The 18827-nt window shown below is 42.4% G+C and overlaps 1 protein-coding gene across 1 annotated transcript in view; it reads left to right on the forward strand.

The window, feature by feature from the left end:
• Positions 1-18827, forward strand: part of ADAM12 (ADAM metallopeptidase domain 12) — a 325340-nt gene that overhangs the window by 187054 nt on the left and 119459 nt on the right. The window contains exon 4 of the mRNA XM_081074714.1: positions 5090-5168. Within this exon, the coding sequence (XP_080930840.1) occupies positions 5090-5168 (79 nt within the window). The remainder of the gene's footprint in view (positions 1-5089; positions 5169-18827) is intronic.

Raw genomic sequence — 18827 nt, forward strand, 5'->3', positions numbered from 1 at the left:
TGTCTCTCTACCTTAAACTTTATATCCCAACAACTTGGAACTCCACATAGTTTCACATCCCCTGTGCCTATCCTCCATTAATATGATGTTTCTATGCCTTCCATGCTTTTAAGAACGTAATGACTATCTGTCTGGATTAGAAGCCTTTCCTTGAATTTCCACAATGCTTTGGGTGTATCTCTATCATGGAGCTCTCATCACTCTTTTGGTCTGTCCTTCACCAGGTGGTAAGCTCTTGGGGTATCTTATCCCTAATGCCCAGCACAATAACTATTGGCTAAATGCAAGAATATTGAAATGTCTCTTGTCACAGCAAAACAAATGGAAAACAGCCAAATGAACTCCTGGCATTTTATTTTCTGGTGTAGAGAGGAATAGAATTCCTTGTTAGATGAGCTAATCTAATAAGCAGAGAAAACGAATGTTCTCATGAAATTATGTGTTTACCTTCTGTTTCCATTTGCTGAAATAGAGAATCCATCTAATTGGATTTTCTCCTGGGGGAAATGTAAAGCACGGGTCCATTGCTGTCACATTTCCAATATGACCATTGTCCACCTGCCTCTCTTAGTTTTCTCAATGGATCTTTGACATCCCACCCCTTTAAAATTAGACGTACATCTTAGAAAGCCTTGGCTGAGCAACTTCTCAGTTCATCAATGACTCCTCGGCACGTCATGGTACCTAAGAAGGAGATGAGACATGCGTTATTTGCGATTGGAAGAGAAGAGCCCTAGACAAAAAGAGAATGTGCCTGCAGTGTTCTCCTCACATTCAGTCCGTCCCTTCTCCATCCATCCATCATCCATCAAAGCATCCATTTATTATTACACTGAACACTTATTTACCCAGTGCTTAGTACAGTGTCTGCAGCAGGCACTCAGTAAATACCTTTTGACCAGCTTGTAAAGGTCGCTGCATAGAGTGGTGAATAGTGTAAGTTCTGAAGTAAAACCACCAGGTGATGCCATCTACGGTGTGACCTTGGGTGGAACAGTTAACCTCCCTGTGTCTCAGTTTCCTTGTTTAAATTGGGTAAGAAGTAGTTTCTAACCCACAGAGCTGGATACTAGATACTATCAGAATTAAATGAGATACATATAAAGGGCGTAGTAAGTCCCTGGACTGGGGGTGGGGCCACAATGATAAGCAAAGAGCCCTCCTGTGGCTTGTATTCTTGAGGCAGATGGGGACAAATAAGTATTAGATGAATAAACAAAATAAGAAACCAAAAGGGTTCCATGATGTGGGGAATGGTGGTGATGGAGGCTGCTTTAGATAAGGTGATAGGATAAGTCCCCACTGCAAAGATGTTTAAACTTATACCTGAAGGATGAAAAGGAGCCAGTCGCATGAAAAGCCATGTGGAGAATGTTCCAGGCACAGGGCATAACAAATGCAAAGACCCTAAGTGGGATAGAGGGTGGAATGTTCTAGAATGAGCCAGAGGCAGTATTGGCTGGGATAGAGTGTGCCACAGAGAAAGTGGGCACCATGTTTGGGGAGGATGAAGTCATAAGCACCTGGGAGACAGTGGGGCGTGTTGGGATTGTGTTCCAAGTCCAGTGGGAATGCATTCAGGGATTTCAGAAGGGAGTGGCATGATGCCAAAGTGGGACTTGGACAGCTCTGTCACACCCTTGCGTTCTTCACAGCCTGAGGGAAATGAGAGGTGGACCGTCTGGCATGGAGAGGAAATCGGAGCAGAGATAGGGTGGGTTCTGTCCCCAGTGTGTGCCCCACAAAGCCCTCACTGGAAGCACAGACGCACCCGTGGGATTGAGTGTTGGAGAGCCTCTGCAAGCCAGCTGGCTTCCCTCTGTCTCTTATCCCGGTGCCCTATGTCAGCCTGAGGCTTCTCTGAGCTCACAGGGCTGGAGCTGATGCCAGGAGAGCCTGACATCCATTCTCACCAACTGCCCTCCCTCCTCTCCATTCGAGAAGATACGATGCACACTAGAGGTTTTACTGCATCTGAGCTGTAGGTCAACTTTTCTTTTCCAGACTCACAAAGGACCACGTCATTGGTGTCTTAGCTGTAGGGGGACATGTGCAGGCTGTACTCAGAAGGCCCCGTTTCACTGTCTTTCAATGAAAGGAAACATACAATAGTACTTAAAAACTCTCTAGAGCTCAAAGTATGATGGTGATTATATTTCTGTTTAAGCAACCTTGGGATGACAATGAAAAGTAGTAGTTTTTTTAAGGCAGAAATATTCGTCGGTCTTTGTGTTACTGTACCAAGTCACACTGTAAAACCTTATAACTAATTTTACTGCGGTTGAACCCCCAAAATTCTTCTTGTCCACAAGTTTGCTGGCTGTTGTCCACCAAATGCTCATCTCCAATTCCCAGCTTTCCTGGAGGGTTTTCCATCTCTCACACATGAAGCAAGTCATCTCCTAGGACAATCCATCTACATAGTTTTCCATTAGAAAGCCTTAAAATTATGTCACTTTGTTCTATAAATTCCTACATGCTTTATTCCTCTTAGTATTAGGTATTCACATGCCTTGTTTGTTCAAAATAAGGATCCAGCATTGTTCAGACCAGAATTACTAAAGTTTACTCATATATGAGACAAGTAAAATAATAAAAATATTCTTGAATTGTAAATAATATAAGTAATAATAATATAGTTAGAATTATTTTATGTTTTTCCTTTTCTCCTCTCTCTGTCACCTTAAAGGTGACCAAGCCCCCTCCTGCAACAAGGAGACTGAGGCCATTATGGGTCCTGCCTCCTTGCTCTCTGTCTCCTGTGCTCTGTGCGCTTGGCAGCTTTGTCCCCATCCCCTCTCTGTCCCCATTTCTCCAGCCTGTCCCTTTAGATGAGCCACTCCCCTCACGTCCCACCCCTTGACTTCACATCCCATTTTTCTTCTTCCCTTCAGAACCACCCTCTGGAGAGATTCGTTTAACTTCCCTAGCTCTGTCTCCTCGGCTGACCCCTGTAGCTGCCCCGGTCAAGGTCACCAGCCTCACACGCCTTCCTGGAGCCTCTGCCGCGTAAAGGCCAACCACCACCTCCTCTCCAGACTCCTGGTCTCGGGTCTCAGTGGCCTCCCTGCCTGCCCTGGGAGGGAAGGCCCGCTCTCCCTTCCTCTGCTCCTGACACCCCAGCAGGGCTGTGGTGCCCCGGCCATGAGCCGGTCCATGCGGCCCTGTGGCCACTCTGGAGAGGGCTGCTTAGAAGATGGGGACTGAAGACCGAAAGCTGCCAGGGTGTTAACCTCCTCCGCATGGTCTGTAATCCTGAGCGGACTAAAAAGCAAGGGGTGCAGGAGAAGTCGTGCGCCTTTGTCAGGAGGGTGAAGGATGGTCTGCTTTCTGTTTGTGGCATGTTCTCAAACACTCGTTGTTGAGTAGCACACACCTCAGGCCTGCTGCAGGGGTCTAACTGACGTAAACCAGGCGTATCCTACATATACCGAAATCCATGTAAAACAGGGAGATCACGCAGTCCTGGACTGGGAGTGAGTCTGAAACAACCTGATGCTGAGGAAAGTCTCATCTGTTACGTATGCAGCATTCCCACGTCTAGTCCTTTCTTTCCATATGTATCAGGACTCTGGTGGTAAAAGCCAACTTGAGCCAGCCGAAGCAAAAGAGAGGGGTTTGTTGAGGATGGGGAGAGGCAATGTGGGCCCCTGGGTCACCTGGAAGATCTCCCCTTTCTGTCCTTTGTCCCAGCCGAGTGGGGCTGTGCTCCCAAAGCAAGGGCCAGGCTGAAGGAAGCCCTGTGGGGAAAGATCTTTGCCCCAGAAGCCCCACTTAAAGCATGTTGTAGGGTTAGCTTGGGTCCACATTCACCTCTGGACTGGGAGTGCAGTGACCCCAACAGAACCAACCGGTGTAAAGCACATTCTGTGAAGGCAGGGGAGGGCAGACAGCGTCATCACTGTGCTGTAAGCCCAGGACTTAAAACAGCTCTCGACTTCTTATTGCCCAGACGGTTATAATCCGGGCTCCGTATAGGGCCCTTCTGACTCGCACTAACCTGGCTCATCAGATTCCAGACTCTCAGGTCGCCTGGCCCTGAGGCCAGGAATATTCCTCTGCCTGGAATTCCCTTCTCCACCCATCTCGCCTATGCCAGGCAGACTCCTACTCTATCTGCAAGGCCCTATGTAAGACCTTGCCCTTCTGCTGCACTCCACCTACTGTGCATGCATGCATCCATCCATCCAATAAGACTCTGTTCCTACCTGGATGACAGCCCTCCCCAACACTGGATTATCTTTCCTCTGTCACCCCACCAGGCTGCAGTGTCCCTTATTTATCTTTGCACCCCAGCAGCCAGTACAGCTCCTAACACGTAGTAGGTGCACAGGAAATACTCATGGTTATGTTGAAAGGGATAAAATACTGCATATGACAGAAGAAATTGCAGGACAGTTTAAAACCTAAATAAACCCATGCTCTGCTCTCATTAATGGAGGTGTAATAAATCGCATATCATTTTAGGTAGGATAAATAGGGTTTTTCTCCTCTTTCAATCCATCTTAGAAATTCAGTATTTCAATGTGTCCAAAATCACTGCTTTTAACATTTCAGTGTTGTTCTAAGCTCTTCTTTGATGTTTTAATATCGACGGCTGGTTCTTTCACCAGCTGGAGAATCAGCAGGGGCCATATTGTGGACCCAGAATTATTTCCCCGTGGGTGGCTTAGCCATTGATCCTAGGCAGCAGGGCCCTGTGATTCCCAGGCAGTGTTACTCCCCACTCAGAAGCCTGCACATACTGTTCATAGAAGAGCGTGCGTGCGCGTTCCAGCATGCCCTGCCAGTGCGTGCACTCGCCTGTGTGTGCTGGAGGAATGAGGTGGGAGGGTGGGAAGGAGGCCTCCACCTGTACTGTGGGGGTTATTCAAAGTGCACATCTCTGACCCTCACCTGCTGGAACCTCCTCCTCACTCTCCCAGGATGACCCGCACAGGGGGAAGGTCCTCTGGGAGCCTCAGTAAAACTGGGTCATTTGTAAAATAAAAGGGGGGGGTCAGACCCTGGCTGCCAGGCTGTCTAGATATTCACAAGCGACATATCAATGCAATTCTACACTCAGCTTTTTATGTTTTTCCCCCCACAGAGGTCTCATTGCTAGCGGTTTCACAGAAACCCATTATCTGCAGGATGGCACTGATGTGTCCCTCACTCGAAATTACACGGTAAGTCCTGTGTGTTTGGCCCACCGTGATGCTCTGCTCTCACATCTGTGCTGCAACCCTGTAGCTGTTTGATCCTAAGCAAACTCACATGCCCAGGTCTTTCACTTAGGTTCCAAGGAGACCTTGCATGTCACTTAGTGTCTAGGCCTTCCATTGTTGTGTCTAGGCCTTCCATTGTTGTGTCTAGGCCTTTCATTGTTGTGTCTAGGCCTTCCATTGTTGTGTCTAGGCCTTCCATTGTTGTATCTAGGCCTTTCATTGTTGTGTCTAGGCCTTCCATTGTTGTGTCTAGGCCTTCCATTGTTGTGTCTAGGCCTTTCATTGTTGTGTCTAGGCCTTCCATTGTTGTGTCTAGGCCTTTCATTGTTGTGTCTAGGCCTTTCATTGTTGTGTCTAGGCCTTTCATTGTTGTGTCTAGGCCTTCCATTGTTGTGTCTAGGCCTTCCATTGTTGATCCAGGAAAGGTTGGCCTTGGCCGGGTGTGTTCTGGGACAGTCCTTGGAGATATGCAGGCTGACCTTGAAACCACCTTCTATGGACTCTGGGATGCTCAGTTGGGCAAATCCTTTCTAGAAACCCTAGCCAAAGTTAGAGATGGCTTGTGAAGCAGTTACCCTGGGCTGAACTTGGATGCATTAAACATGGAAGTATCTTAAAGAAGTCAAAGGAAAACTGACTCTGCTTAACCTATTATAAACGTACCCACCAGGTTGATGTGATTCTATATCATGGTTGTTACTTAATATGACATTTATCACCTCTTAGTCAATTTTTATGATATTTGAAGTTTCATATGTGTCTTGGACAAGATGCTAATTTTATTTGTTGCTTTTAAAGAAATGCTTAGTGCATACTCTGCCCCACATATGAATGTGGGGATTCAAGGAGAATCACTGCCTTGTGATGACTAAGAAGGTTACTTGTTTTAAGGAATTCTGGGTATTTGTTTTAAAAAGAATAAGCTTAGAGGAAGCCTTTATATTTACAGTGTTGTCAAGTAGCCATTATTGTCCTCAGTGATTGCCCCTGCTCTGCATTATGTCAGCTCTTGTATTTTTAGCACGTGTTTGGCACGTGGCATTGACACTTAGTACCTTCCGACTTCCAGCAATATGGTGGAATGAGCTCTTCAGCCTGAAAGAAAGCACATGGAAATCCTGGATAAAACAGAAGCATTTAAGAATTATTGTTAGTATCTGGTCAAGCTTGAAAGAGTCAGAGAAATCCCCAGGAGGAAGAAACAAAGGAGATGTAAGGCCAGAGCAATAGGTTGATAAGTTGGGGTCATGGGACCCCAAAGGGTTTTTCAGGGCCCAGAGAGAGGACCTGGTGCTCAGGGTTTGGGACAAGAGAAGCGGATATCTCAGATTGAGAAGCCCACAGAAGGCGGCCCTCAGAGACCTGCTCTCTGTGTGAAAAGGAGATGAGAAAAACTCCATGTAAAGAAGGGGCAGCTGAGAGGATTGTCTCCAGGTGTCCTGTACTGATGAAAGATTTCATACCAAATAGAGAAATTGAAACCCCAGCTAGCCTCACAAGTGTATGTTTGGAATAGAATGGGCTGGTGTCCAGATTTCGAATACCTGTGTAGGAGTATAATTCCAGTCAATATATTGGCCTCAAGCCTAGGCCCAAATCAGCAACCCTGGGTCCCATGGATATAGCCCAGGTTATATAAGATGCCCATGCCAAGAAAGGAAGGGAGGAAGGGAGGAAGGGAGGAAGGGAGGAAGGGAGGAAGGAAGGAAGGAAGGAAGGAAGGAAGGAAGGAAGGAAGGAAGGAAGGAAGGAAGGAAGGAAGGAAAAAAGATGTTAAAGACGAGCCCTAAATCAAAATTACAAACCACACAATAAGAAAAGCCACTGTAAATGAGTACGTATTGGTGAACAAGTGAAATGAGAATTCTCACCCCTGAAGAATATAAGGTCATAGAAAAATCAAAGAAAAAAATATTTTAAAGAGTACAGAATAAGCCAAATAGAAATTTCAGAGTGAAAATACAAGGAACAAATAGGAAAGAAGCCGTGCTTAAACACATGAGAAAGACTTCAGTCCCAAGGGGGAAGAATGAAAATCAGCCCACTCCAGGATGGTTTATAGTGAACCTGCAGAACCAAACAGGAAATCTTAAAACCACCTGAGAGGAAAGACAGATTTGTACAAAATGACAACTGAACGGGCAGCAGACTTCTCATTAGCAACCATGGAGTTAAGACTTCAGAGAGCTGAGGGAAAATTACTGCCAACCTCAATTCTATACTCAAATTACTTTACAAAAATAAGAATGAAATACATTTTCATACAAAAACAAGAGAATTTACTACTCTTAGATTCTACCAAAGAAAAACTACTGAAGAGAAAGTACCAAAGAATATCTCAGAAAGAAGGAAATTGAACAAAAGATACAAGAGTAGAATGTCAGAGGCAATAGGAAGCAAAATAATTGTATATGAATAAATCTAAATAAGCTATTTAAAATAATAGTTACAACAATAAGAACTCAATTTGGATGTTTTAAAACTAGATGAGCAAATAGATTTAAAACAGTTTAAGAGTTTGTATTGTATTGGAGAATAATAGAGATGCTGATTAACTTTATATTTTGATAAACATGTATCTTGCAAACTTAATAACCATCAAAAGAATAGAAAAACAGAATGTATAATCCCAAGTAATTGAGGTTTTGAAAATAGTTTTTCAACCCAGTAGATGGCAAGGAATAAGGAAAGTATAAAAAAAGAAGTAGAATAAATACAGAGGGTGCCAAAAAAATGAATACACATTTTAAGAAAGAAAAAAAACTACTAACATTGTAATACTCAATATATGCTGATAACAAAAGATGAACACAAGGCATGTGCATATATTTTTTTGGCACCCTGGTCTAAAACTAAATGATAAGATAAAAATGAATCAACATGTTAATCTCATTGTATGTAAATGGATTAAATCTGTCAAAGTAAAAACAGATTATCTGCTTAGAACTTAAAATAAAATCCAGCTCCTTAATTTTTGCAAAAATTCACACTCAAAATACCCTGTTTCCCCGAAAATAAGACCTAGGCGAACCATAAGCTCTAATGTGTCTTTTGGAGTAAAAATTAATATAAGACTTGGTATTATACTATATTATATTATATCCGGTCTTATATTAAAATAAAACGGGGTATTATACTATATTATGTTATGTTATGTTATGTTATGTTATGTTATACCCAGTCTTATATTAAAATAAGACTAGGTCTTATATTAATTTTTGCTTCAAAAGAGGCATTAGAGCTGATGGTCCAGCTAGGTCTTATTTTGGGGGAAACACGGCACAAAATGCTTATTTTAATCCAAAGAAAGTTACCATATTAGTATGAATATCAGACAAGCTAGATCTTAAGGCAAAAAAAGACATTATTAGGGGTAAAGGGGGTCATTACTTAACGATAAAAGGAATAACTAAAAAGGATGGTATGGTAAAAGAATTGTGAACCTATATGTACCAGCAAAATAGTTTCAAATCATACAAAGAAATAATTGAAAGAGTTACAATGATAAATTGATAAATCCACAACCAGAAAATATACCCCTCTGAGAAATGAAGATTTTTTAAATGAGCAAAAATGGATGAAAAAGAAGACCCCCAAAATGAGAGAATCCATTAAGCCAAAAGGTAGTTCTTTGAAAATATTAATAAAATGGACAGCACATAAATTTAATCAAAAGGGAAAAGAAAGAATTCCCAAGTAAGTAATATTAGGAATACAGAAGGAATATGGTTATTGTTACACAGAGATTTTTTAAATCACAAGAATGTTATGCACAATACCAACCATTTACTAAACATGTAAATTCTTAACAGTGGTTCAAGGTGAAACAGAAAAATGTAAATATAACTATGTAAAGAAATTAAATCAATAACAGTATTTTTTAAATCCATCCCCAAAAAATAACATCGAACCAAAATGGGTTTATCAGGTGAGTTTCACCAAACCTATTAAGGAACAAATGATTCCTGAGAGTTTTTTTTTTTTTTTCAATTTTAAGGAGGGGAAGAGAAGAACTACCAAAATCAGAAAAAGAAGATACACAAAATGACTATTATAGACCAGGTTCAATTACAAACACAGTTACAAAAATCCTAAGTAAAATATTTGCAAATCATACCCTGCACATATTTAAAAAACATACTTTATGACCAAATGGTAGACCTGAGGAGTGCAAAGACAATTCAACATAATGTATTGAGCATCTTTTCCTATGTCTATTTGCCATCCGTATATCCTCTTTGAAGAAATATCTATTCAGGTCCTCGTCCCATTTTTTTATTGGATTGACTGTGTTTTTGTTGTTCAGTTGTATGAATTCCTTCTACATTTTGGATAATTACCCCTGATCAGAGGCGTTTACAAGTATCTTCTCCCATTCGGTTAGGTGCCTCTTTGTTTTGTCGATAGTTTCTTTTGCCGTGCAGAAGCTTTTTAGTTTGATATAGTCCCATTCATTTATTTTAGCTTTTGCTTCTCTTGCCTTTGAGGTCAAATTCATAAAATGCTCTTTGAACCCAAGGTCCATAAGTTTAATTTAGTACCTATGTTTTCTTCTGTGCAGTTTATTTTTTCAGATCTTATGGTTAGGGCTTTGATCCATTTTGAGTTAATTTTGGTGCATGGTGACAGATAGCACATGGCTTTCTTCTGCGAATGGCTTTCCAATTCTCCCAGTACCATTTGTTAAAGAGGCTGTCTTTTCTCCATTGTATGTCTTCGACATTGTATGTCGAAAATTATCTGTTCATGTTTATGTGGGTTTATTTCTGGGTTTTCAATTCTATCATTAATCATCAGAGAAATGCAAATAAAAACCACAATGAGATATCACTCACACTGGTTAGAATGGCTATCATCAACAAGACAAATAATAACAAGTGTTGGAGAGGCTGTGGAGAAAAAGGAACCCTCATACCCCGTTGGTGGGAATGCAGACTGGTGCAGCCGTTATGGAAGGCAGCGTGGAGGTTCCTCAAAAAATTAATAGAATTACCAAATGACCTGGAAATCCCTCTCCTGAGTACATACCCAAAATTTCTGAAAACATTTATCCGTAAAGATATACGAGGTCAGACAATTAAGTTCGTGGAATTATCCTAGAAAAAGTGCTAATACCTCATTCCTGAATATCACTACAGCCACCTTCGAAATACTCTCCTTGGGAAACTATGCACAGACGCCAGCACCTAGTCCACCATTCAAGGCAATTTTGGAACTCTTTTTCTGGAATGGCCATCAGAGCTGTTGTCGTATTATACTTGATGTCCTGAATGTCATCAAAATGTCTTCCTTTCAATATTTCCTTTATCTTTGGGTAAAGAAAGGAGTCATTGGGGGCCAGATCAGGTGAGTAGGGAGGGTGTTCCAATACAGTTTATTTGTTTACTGGCTAAAAGCTCCCTCACAGACAGTGCTATGTGAGCTGGTGCATTGTTGTGATGCAAGAGCCATGAATTGTTGGTGAAAAGTTCAGGTCATCCAACTGTTTCACGCAGCCTTTTCAGCACTTCCAAATAGTAAACTTAGTTAACTGTTTGTCCAGTTGGTGCAAATTCATAACAAGATCAAAAAAGTTTAGTAACATCATTGCAACAAGTTCATGAACTTAATTGTCACACCTGTATGTGCTCCGATGTTCATTGCAGCTTTATTTATGGTGGTCAAGACATGGAAACAACCAAAATGTCCTTCGATAGATGAATGGATAAAGAAGATGTGGTATATATACACAATGGAATACTAGTCGGCCATAAGAAAAGATGAAATAGTGCCATTTGCAACAGCATGGATGGATCTTGAGATTATTATGCTGAGCGAAATAAGTTAGACACAAAAAGTCAAGAACCATATGACTTCACTGATATGTGGAACATAAAACTGAAAGCAACAAGGGAACATGACAAACAAACAAAAATTCATAAACACAGACAATAGTTTCGTTGTTACCAGAGGGTAGGGTGGGGTGGGAGATAGTAGAAGAGGGTACAGGGGTCAAATATATGGTAATGGAAGGAAAACTGACTCTGTATGGTGAACACACAATGTAATATATAGATGACGAATTACAGAATTGTACATTTTAAATTATGTAATTTTACTAACCATTGTCACCCCAATAAATTTTAATAAGAAAAAAAAGAAAAAATATGTATATAACTCAATGTATTAATACCTTCAGATGAAAAGTTTTATTATAATTGATATTATTTTTCAATTATAATCTGCACTATTTATCATGTAGCTTATAAGAGGTTCTGTGGGTGAGGAATGTTTTTTGCATCTTCCTTCTGCCCCCAGAGAGCCTCACATTGCATCCTGCAAATACTAGGTTTTCAAAAACTGATTCATTTAGCCATTGCCACATGTTAGGTGATGCCATCCAGAATTCTTTCATTCATTCACTCACTCAGCAGACACTCCTTAAGCATCTTCTGCAGACACTGTTAGCCTATGGGAATACAGGTTGAGTAAAATATACTCCTCGACATTCAAATTCTGCTGGAGAGGTGGGCCATTTATAAGACATAAAAATAATTCCATTGTATTGCTACAATAAGAGGTATGCACAGAATTCCATTGGAACATTGTGGAGACCGGGGTTAGTTTTAATTTGTTGGAGGCCATTTCACTGAAGAAGTACTATTTAACATAGGTCTTTAAAAATGGGTCAGGACGAGGGGAGAAAGACTGATGAGAAACACTTCAGTACTGAGGAGTTTTGACTTTATCTTACTGAAAACTGGGAGCCCAAGAAAATTTTCTTGCAGGGGACTGGCATGTTCAGTTGTATGCTTAAGAAAGGGCCTTTGGTGGCAGAACGGGAAGGAGGCTGGTAGGATTACTGGTAGACAGAAGGCAAGAAGATTTGTTATGGGTTTTTTGTAGTGGACGGAGTAGGCCATGCTATGGATGGAACCAGCCGGCTTCAAGAGAGATTGAAGAGGCAGAAGAGACAAACAAGATCTGGTGACAGCAAATGAGGGAATTGTTGTCAACGGTGCTTTCCTTTCGTTTAGGCCATTGGGTGGGTTTATCACTGGTACCATTAAGGTGCAGTCGCAGGGTTTGGAAGGCAGAGGGGACAATGAGCACACGTGTCCCTGTTGAGTTTGTAGCCAAGTAAAGGTTCTCAGTAAGCAGTTGGATATATGAATCCTGAGTACCCGAGCAAGATGGAAGCCCAAAATGACATCTGAGGACCAATCTCCTCTACAAGGACTAGCGGGTGCCTTGACTTCACACTTGACTCCCCCCCCCCCTCTTTTTTTTCCTTAAGATGATCTCATTTAAAATAGGCGTTTAGAATTAGCACGAAGGCTATCCTCACAGTGTAAGGATTGTTCCAAATAGAAACAATAAAAAGAGATCCTAGAAATCCTGTGATAATAGGCTTGGTATTATGATGGTGAATGGTACTCGCCTAATACGGACATATCCAGAATATGTAAGGTATACTTCCAAAGTTATTTGCGCAGTTTCAGGTTTTCTGTTTCAGTCTCCTTTACAAATGTCCTTTTCTTAGGCACTTTCTGTCCTTTTTCCTCATTTAGGAAGAAACAGGATTAGATAAATGAAGGTCCACCACTGCCCAGTCTGTTTTGGACTTGAACTGTGAAGGCTGAAAGCTACAAATCCAGGCATTTTAGAAACCAGCCTGGATGGAAGGGCACAGAACGTTAGCAGGGATTGTGTCTGGGTGGTGGGGGACTGTCTGTGTTTTTCTTTTTTCTATGGTTGTTCTGTGTATGGGGGGAGGGAGAATCATGTTTTTCTTTCTCCTCATTTTTCCAGGGTGACTGTGTAGAAGGACAAATGTCTGTCTCATCCCTCTACTCATTCACTCACTCCTCCCATGGAAGGGACTTCTCAGGGAGAGGAGGGTGGGAGAGGCAGGCCTGACAGCCCCGGGTCCTTGCCTTGGAAAGGCTGGGAGGCTCGCCTTGCTGTCCTCCCTCAGGCAGTGGTGGGTGAGACTTGCCCGCTCCCTCCATGAAGCAGTCTAAGTGACAGTGATCTGCACCCCTGGCCCCCCCAAGATGGGTCCCAAGGCTTGGCTGGCAGTGGGGTAGAGGTAAATGAAAGCTGGAAATTTCAGGAAGCCTCAATTCTTCCCAGGTCTAAGTCGTATCCTTCGACAGAATCTACCACAAGCCCCCTGTTTTGGAGGTAGCTCAGCTGGTACTGTATTTTGATCTTCATCTGACTCTGACTCTATCTTCTGTAAGAGAAGCAACTGGAGGCTAGGTTGATGGGCACCCCAAACCTCCAGAAACTATCAGCACATTACTTTTACAGTTACGGAAATACTGACTTATCATCCAGCAGCTACTTTCTCCCATTCCTTCAATGCCTTTCTGAGTCGTCAGCCATGTTACTATAAAGATAAGGAGTGAACACTCTTGTTCACTAAAGAAAACCCACAGCCCTAGGCAGTGGGTCCTTCCAGCAGAAACCCCTGTAGGGGAGAAGTCCTTGTATTGTCTTTCATGGTGAGGAGACAGATGCAGCTTTGGGGGCTTTGTGTTTATTGAATCAGGCTGGAAAACACAAAGAAATGTGCTGACTCATCTTCTTATCCCCTCAAGTCAGCACACAATGGATTTTCCTAACTTTAAAATTATATACAAAATAAGAACCACTTTTTTGGCTCTAGTGTCTCTTTTTTTTTTTTAATCTCTCAACAATCAGTATAAGCTGGTTGACAAGCACAGTAGTGCCTGATTTTAATTTTGGAATTGAGGGCTTGTCTTTTATCTCTTTATTGTCCTGACAGGATGAAATATTTGTGCCTTTATCCTTTGCTGGCCACATCTAAGGGAAGATAATGTTTTAGATTGTCACTTTTAATAAGGCCTGTGGGAGACAATGCACATGACATTTATGTTATTTACATCCTGAAAGACAATTCTGGGAAATGCCGGAATAGCCCTGCAGAAAGCCTCCTCAATGTTGTCAGTGCCTTGGTAGAAATGCATCCGTCTGTTTGCCACATGTTAACGGAGCACCTCCACGGTGCCAGGGAATGTGGCTGCCACTGAGAACACAGCAGGGATTCAACACAGACAAGGGGGCCCCCATGGTGCTGGCAGGAGGAGATGACATTTGTCCAAGAATCACAAACAATTAAAATCTGTGCTAAGTGTGCTGTAGGAAAGGCTGAGGGACCTAATCTGGTCTAAGGAATCATGGAAGGCTTCATGGAGGAAGGACCATGTAAAACAAAATCTGAACTTTGAGGAGGCACGAGACAGGGGATGAGAAATGGGAGGACATTCCAGGCCGATGCTCAGTTTTACTTGGAGGTGAGAAAGTGTTTAAAAATTGACAAAGGCCAGGATATGTAAAACTTAGAGGTCATGGTGACAAATTTGGTTGTTATGCAAGAACATTGGGCAGCCATTAAGGGGTCTCAACCAAGGGGATACGTGAACAAGTATGGGCTTTGAAAAGACTCCCCCCCCCCCCCGGACCCCCTCCCCGGCAGCAGCATCAAGGTAATCAGAGAGGGCAAGAGCAGGAATCAGCAAGATCAGGCAGTCAACTGTTGTGCACGAGCCTAAAGCCCTGGTAAGAGGACATGGCTGCTGAGACCGGGGCCGTGGGTCTGGGGAGAAGGACAAGTGTCTGACCTTATACACATGAGCAATACCCAGAAAGCTTCCATTGGTTGTGTGTGCTTCTCATTGAAAAAAATGTCTGAAAACATTTGCTGTGACAGATGTCAGAAGGGGACTGAGGCTGGACCATCACATAGATATGGAATCCAGTATCCTGGTCCAAAATGTTGTTTGGGTGACATCCCATCCATTTCCATGCTGCTGTTTCCTATCAAAGAGGAGTAGAAACTTCTACAATTGGCTTGGCCTGAACATGTCTGGGCAAATGGATAGTAGGGAGTCAGCAACACTCAATTACAGGTAGAGAGCATCTGAAAAGTACGCAGGGGTGGTTCTGGAGGTAGGAGGGAAGTCAGAGATTATCCACATTCTGCAAGAGTGCCAGGTGAGAGCAAGGCCCATCATCCTCATCTTTACAAAGGACTTAAAATGGATTTAATTCCTCTGCCATCACTGTACTCCATACACATCTAATCCATCAACTCTTCCAGACTTGCCTCGCTCTCAGAAGGCTGCTCCGTTCTCATTGGCTGAGTCACTGAGCACTTACCCCACGTCTCCTGAGGTCATCACCACATCACTGTCACCATGTCCTGTGTTGGTTTCTGCCTCCACACTATGCTCCCACCCTTTCCTTGCCCGCCGACACTTCTGCTGCTCCAGTCAGGCGTTCCCTTCTCAACCGGACATTGTCATAGCCACCTGCCCTGTTCTCCCCACCATCAGTCTCACCTAGGTTTAGTCCAGCTCCCACTCCTGCCTCAATGATCCTTCTAGAACATCTTTCTGTTTGTGCCACGCCCCATTGCGCTTGTATGTTGATCCTTCCAAACATCAATAGTTTCCCCAGTGCCCTTCAGTCAAGTCCAGATTTCTTAGGGAAGAAGTCACATTCCATGTGGTGACATACCCTACCTTTTCACACATGCAAGCATTCTTTCATTCATTCATTCCTTCACTCGTTCATTCATGAGCTCACTCAACAACAAATGTTTGCTGAGTGCCCAGAATGCCAGCTAGCATTTAGTCAGCAGCAACTGTATGCAAGGCACTATGCAAAGTGCTTTTCATACATTTTCATGTTTGATCCTCACAATAAACCAATGTTGACTATTTCATACCCAGATGAGGACTGAAACGCAGAGGGGCTAAGTAACTAGATCAAACCCACACAGTGCAACTCTAGCATTTGAGCTCCTAACCACTGTGATAGGTAGATACACTGCCCCCGATTCACGAGGAACAAAACACTGAAGTGTGTTTGTGATATGTTCAGGGCTGTGGTGTTTGTTGCAAAGAACTTAGTCTATAAAACTGTAGCACAATGGTGTAGGGAATAGACTGGCATTGCTTTGCAAAAAGAGACTCCCAGCAGATGCTTCTGGGGAGAGCAGAGGATGTTCTGCTGAGCAGCAGTCCGGGAATATGGGGAGAGGACAGGCCCGCACAGCCCTCGGGAAGGCCGTCAGTGCACCGCTCAGAAGCCCAGGTGGGCTGAGTAAGGTCCAGCGCTTTGTGGCCGGGTACTCAAGGGGGGAGGACACGGTGCCTGTCCTCAGAGAATGTACAGTCTGACTGCAGATGACACGAGGTGCCCATGGCAAGGACGCTTCAGGAGCTAAACAGTGGAAGAGCCAAATCCACGTGGGATCAGGAATGAATTTCCAGAGACGCTCCAGGTTGGGAGCTCTGAGATAGGCCTGCAGGCAGCATGTGCAGTGGTTACAGTCACAAGCCAGGGAGGCAGGTGGCCCAGGTGTAAACCCCAGCTCGAGCACTTGACCAGACTCTGCGCCTGGTGCAGTCAGGCCTTTAGAAAAGCAAGCCGCCTGCAGCCATTGCTCTGGTTTTTCTTTTGTTTTACTTTTTAAAACTAAAGTTTATTGAGGTGACAATTGTACTAAAGTTACATAGATTTCAGGTGTACAATTCTGTATTATATCACCTATATATCACATTGTGTGTTCACCACCCAGAGTCACTTCTCCTTCCATCACCATATATTTGATCCCCCTTACCCTCATCTCCCACCCCCCACCCCCCTTACCCTCTGGTAACCTCTAAACTATTGTCTATGTCTATGAGTTTTTGTTCCTTCATTTGTTTGTCTTGTTCTTTTGTTGTTTTCAGATTTATATACCACATATTAGTGAAATTGTATGGTTCTCTGCTTTTTCTTTCCGACTTATTTTGCTTAGCATTATAATCTCAAGATCCATCCATGTTGTCACAAATGGTCCTATTTCATCTTTTCTTACCGCCAAATAGTATTCCATTGTGTATACATACCACAACTTCTTTAGCCATTTATCTATCGAAGGACATTTTGGTTGTTTCCATGTCTTGGCCACCGTAAACAAAGCTGCAATGAACATTGGAGCACACGTGTCTTTATGGATAAATGTTTTCAGATTTTTTGGGGTAGATACCCAGGAGAGGGATTGCTGGGTCATATGGTAATTCTATTTGTAACTTTTTGAGGAACCTCCACACTGCCTTCCATAACGGCTGCACCAGTCTGCATTCCCACCAACAGTGGATGAGGGTTCCTTTTTCTCCACAGCCTCTCCAACACTTGTTACTATTTGTCTTGTTGATGATAGCCATTCTAACTGGGGTGACATGACATCTCATTGCAGTTTTTATTTGCATTTCTCTGATGATTAGTGATATTGAGCAATTTTTCATATGTCTGTTTGCCATTTGTATGTCCTCTTTAGAGAAATGTCTCTTCAGGTCCTCTGTCCATTTTTCATTCGGGTTGTTTGTTGTTGAGTTGTATAAGTTCCTTGTATATTTTGGATATTAGCCCTTTATCGGAGGTGGTGTTTGCAAAAATCTTCTCCCATTCAGTTGGTTGCCTCTTTATTTTGTCTATGGTTTCTTTTCCTGTGCAGAGGCTTTTTAGTTTGATATAGTCCCATTTGTTTATTTCAGCTTTTACTTCCATTGCCTTTGGAGTCAAATTCATAAGATGCTCTTTGAACCCAAGATCCATAAGTTTAGTACCTATGTTTTCTTCTATACAATTTATTGTTTCAGATCTTATGCTTAGGTCTGTGTTCCATTTTGAATTAATTTTGGTGCATGGTGACAGATAACAGTCCAGTTTCATTCTTTTGCACGTGGCTATCCAATTCTCCCAGCACCATTTATTGAAGAGGCTGTCTTTTCTCCATTGTGTGTTTTTAGCTTCTTTGTCAAAAGTTGTCTGTCCATATTTATGTGGTTTTATTTCTGGGTTCTCAATCCTATTCCATTGGTCTATGTGTCTGTTTTTCTGCCAATACCATGCTGTTTTGATTATTGTAGCCCTGTAGTACAAGCTAAAGTCAGGGAGTGTGATACCTCCAGCATTGTCTTTTTTTCTTAAGATTGCTTTGGTTATTCGGGGTCTTTTGTGGTTCCAAACAAATCTAATGTTTTTTTTGTTATTTTTTTAAAAAATGCCATTGGGATTTTGATGGGGATTGCATTAAATCTGTATATGGCTTTGGGTAATGTGGCCATTTTAACTATGTTGATTCTTCCAATCCATGAGCACGGAATGTCTTTCCATTTCTTTGTGTCTTCTTCAGTTTCCTTCAAAAATGTCTTATAGTTTTCAGCATATAAATCTTTCACATCCTTGGTTAAACTTATACCTAGGTATTTTATTCTTTTTGTTGCAATTGAAAAAGGAATTGTTTATTTTTTTATTTCTTCTTCTGAGATTTCATTGTTAGTATATAGGAATTCAATGGACTTTTGTACATTGATTTTGTAGCCAGCAACTTTACTGTATTCGTTTATTGTTTCTAACAGCTTTTTGGTGGAGTCTTTAGGGTTTTCTATTTATAACATCATTTCATGGACAAAGATTGACAGTTTAACTTCTTCATTCCCAATATGGTAGCCTTTTATTTCTTTCTCTTGCCTGATTGCTCTGGCAAGGACTTCCAACACTATGTTGAAAAGCAGAAGTGATAGGGGACAGCCCTGTCATGTTCCTGAACATAGAGCA

This window comes from Rhinolophus hipposideros, assembly GCF_964194185.1.
Source record: "Rhinolophus hipposideros genome assembly, chromosome: 15".
Taxonomy (NCBI): Eukaryota; Metazoa; Chordata; class Mammalia; order Chiroptera; family Rhinolophidae; genus Rhinolophus; species Rhinolophus hipposideros.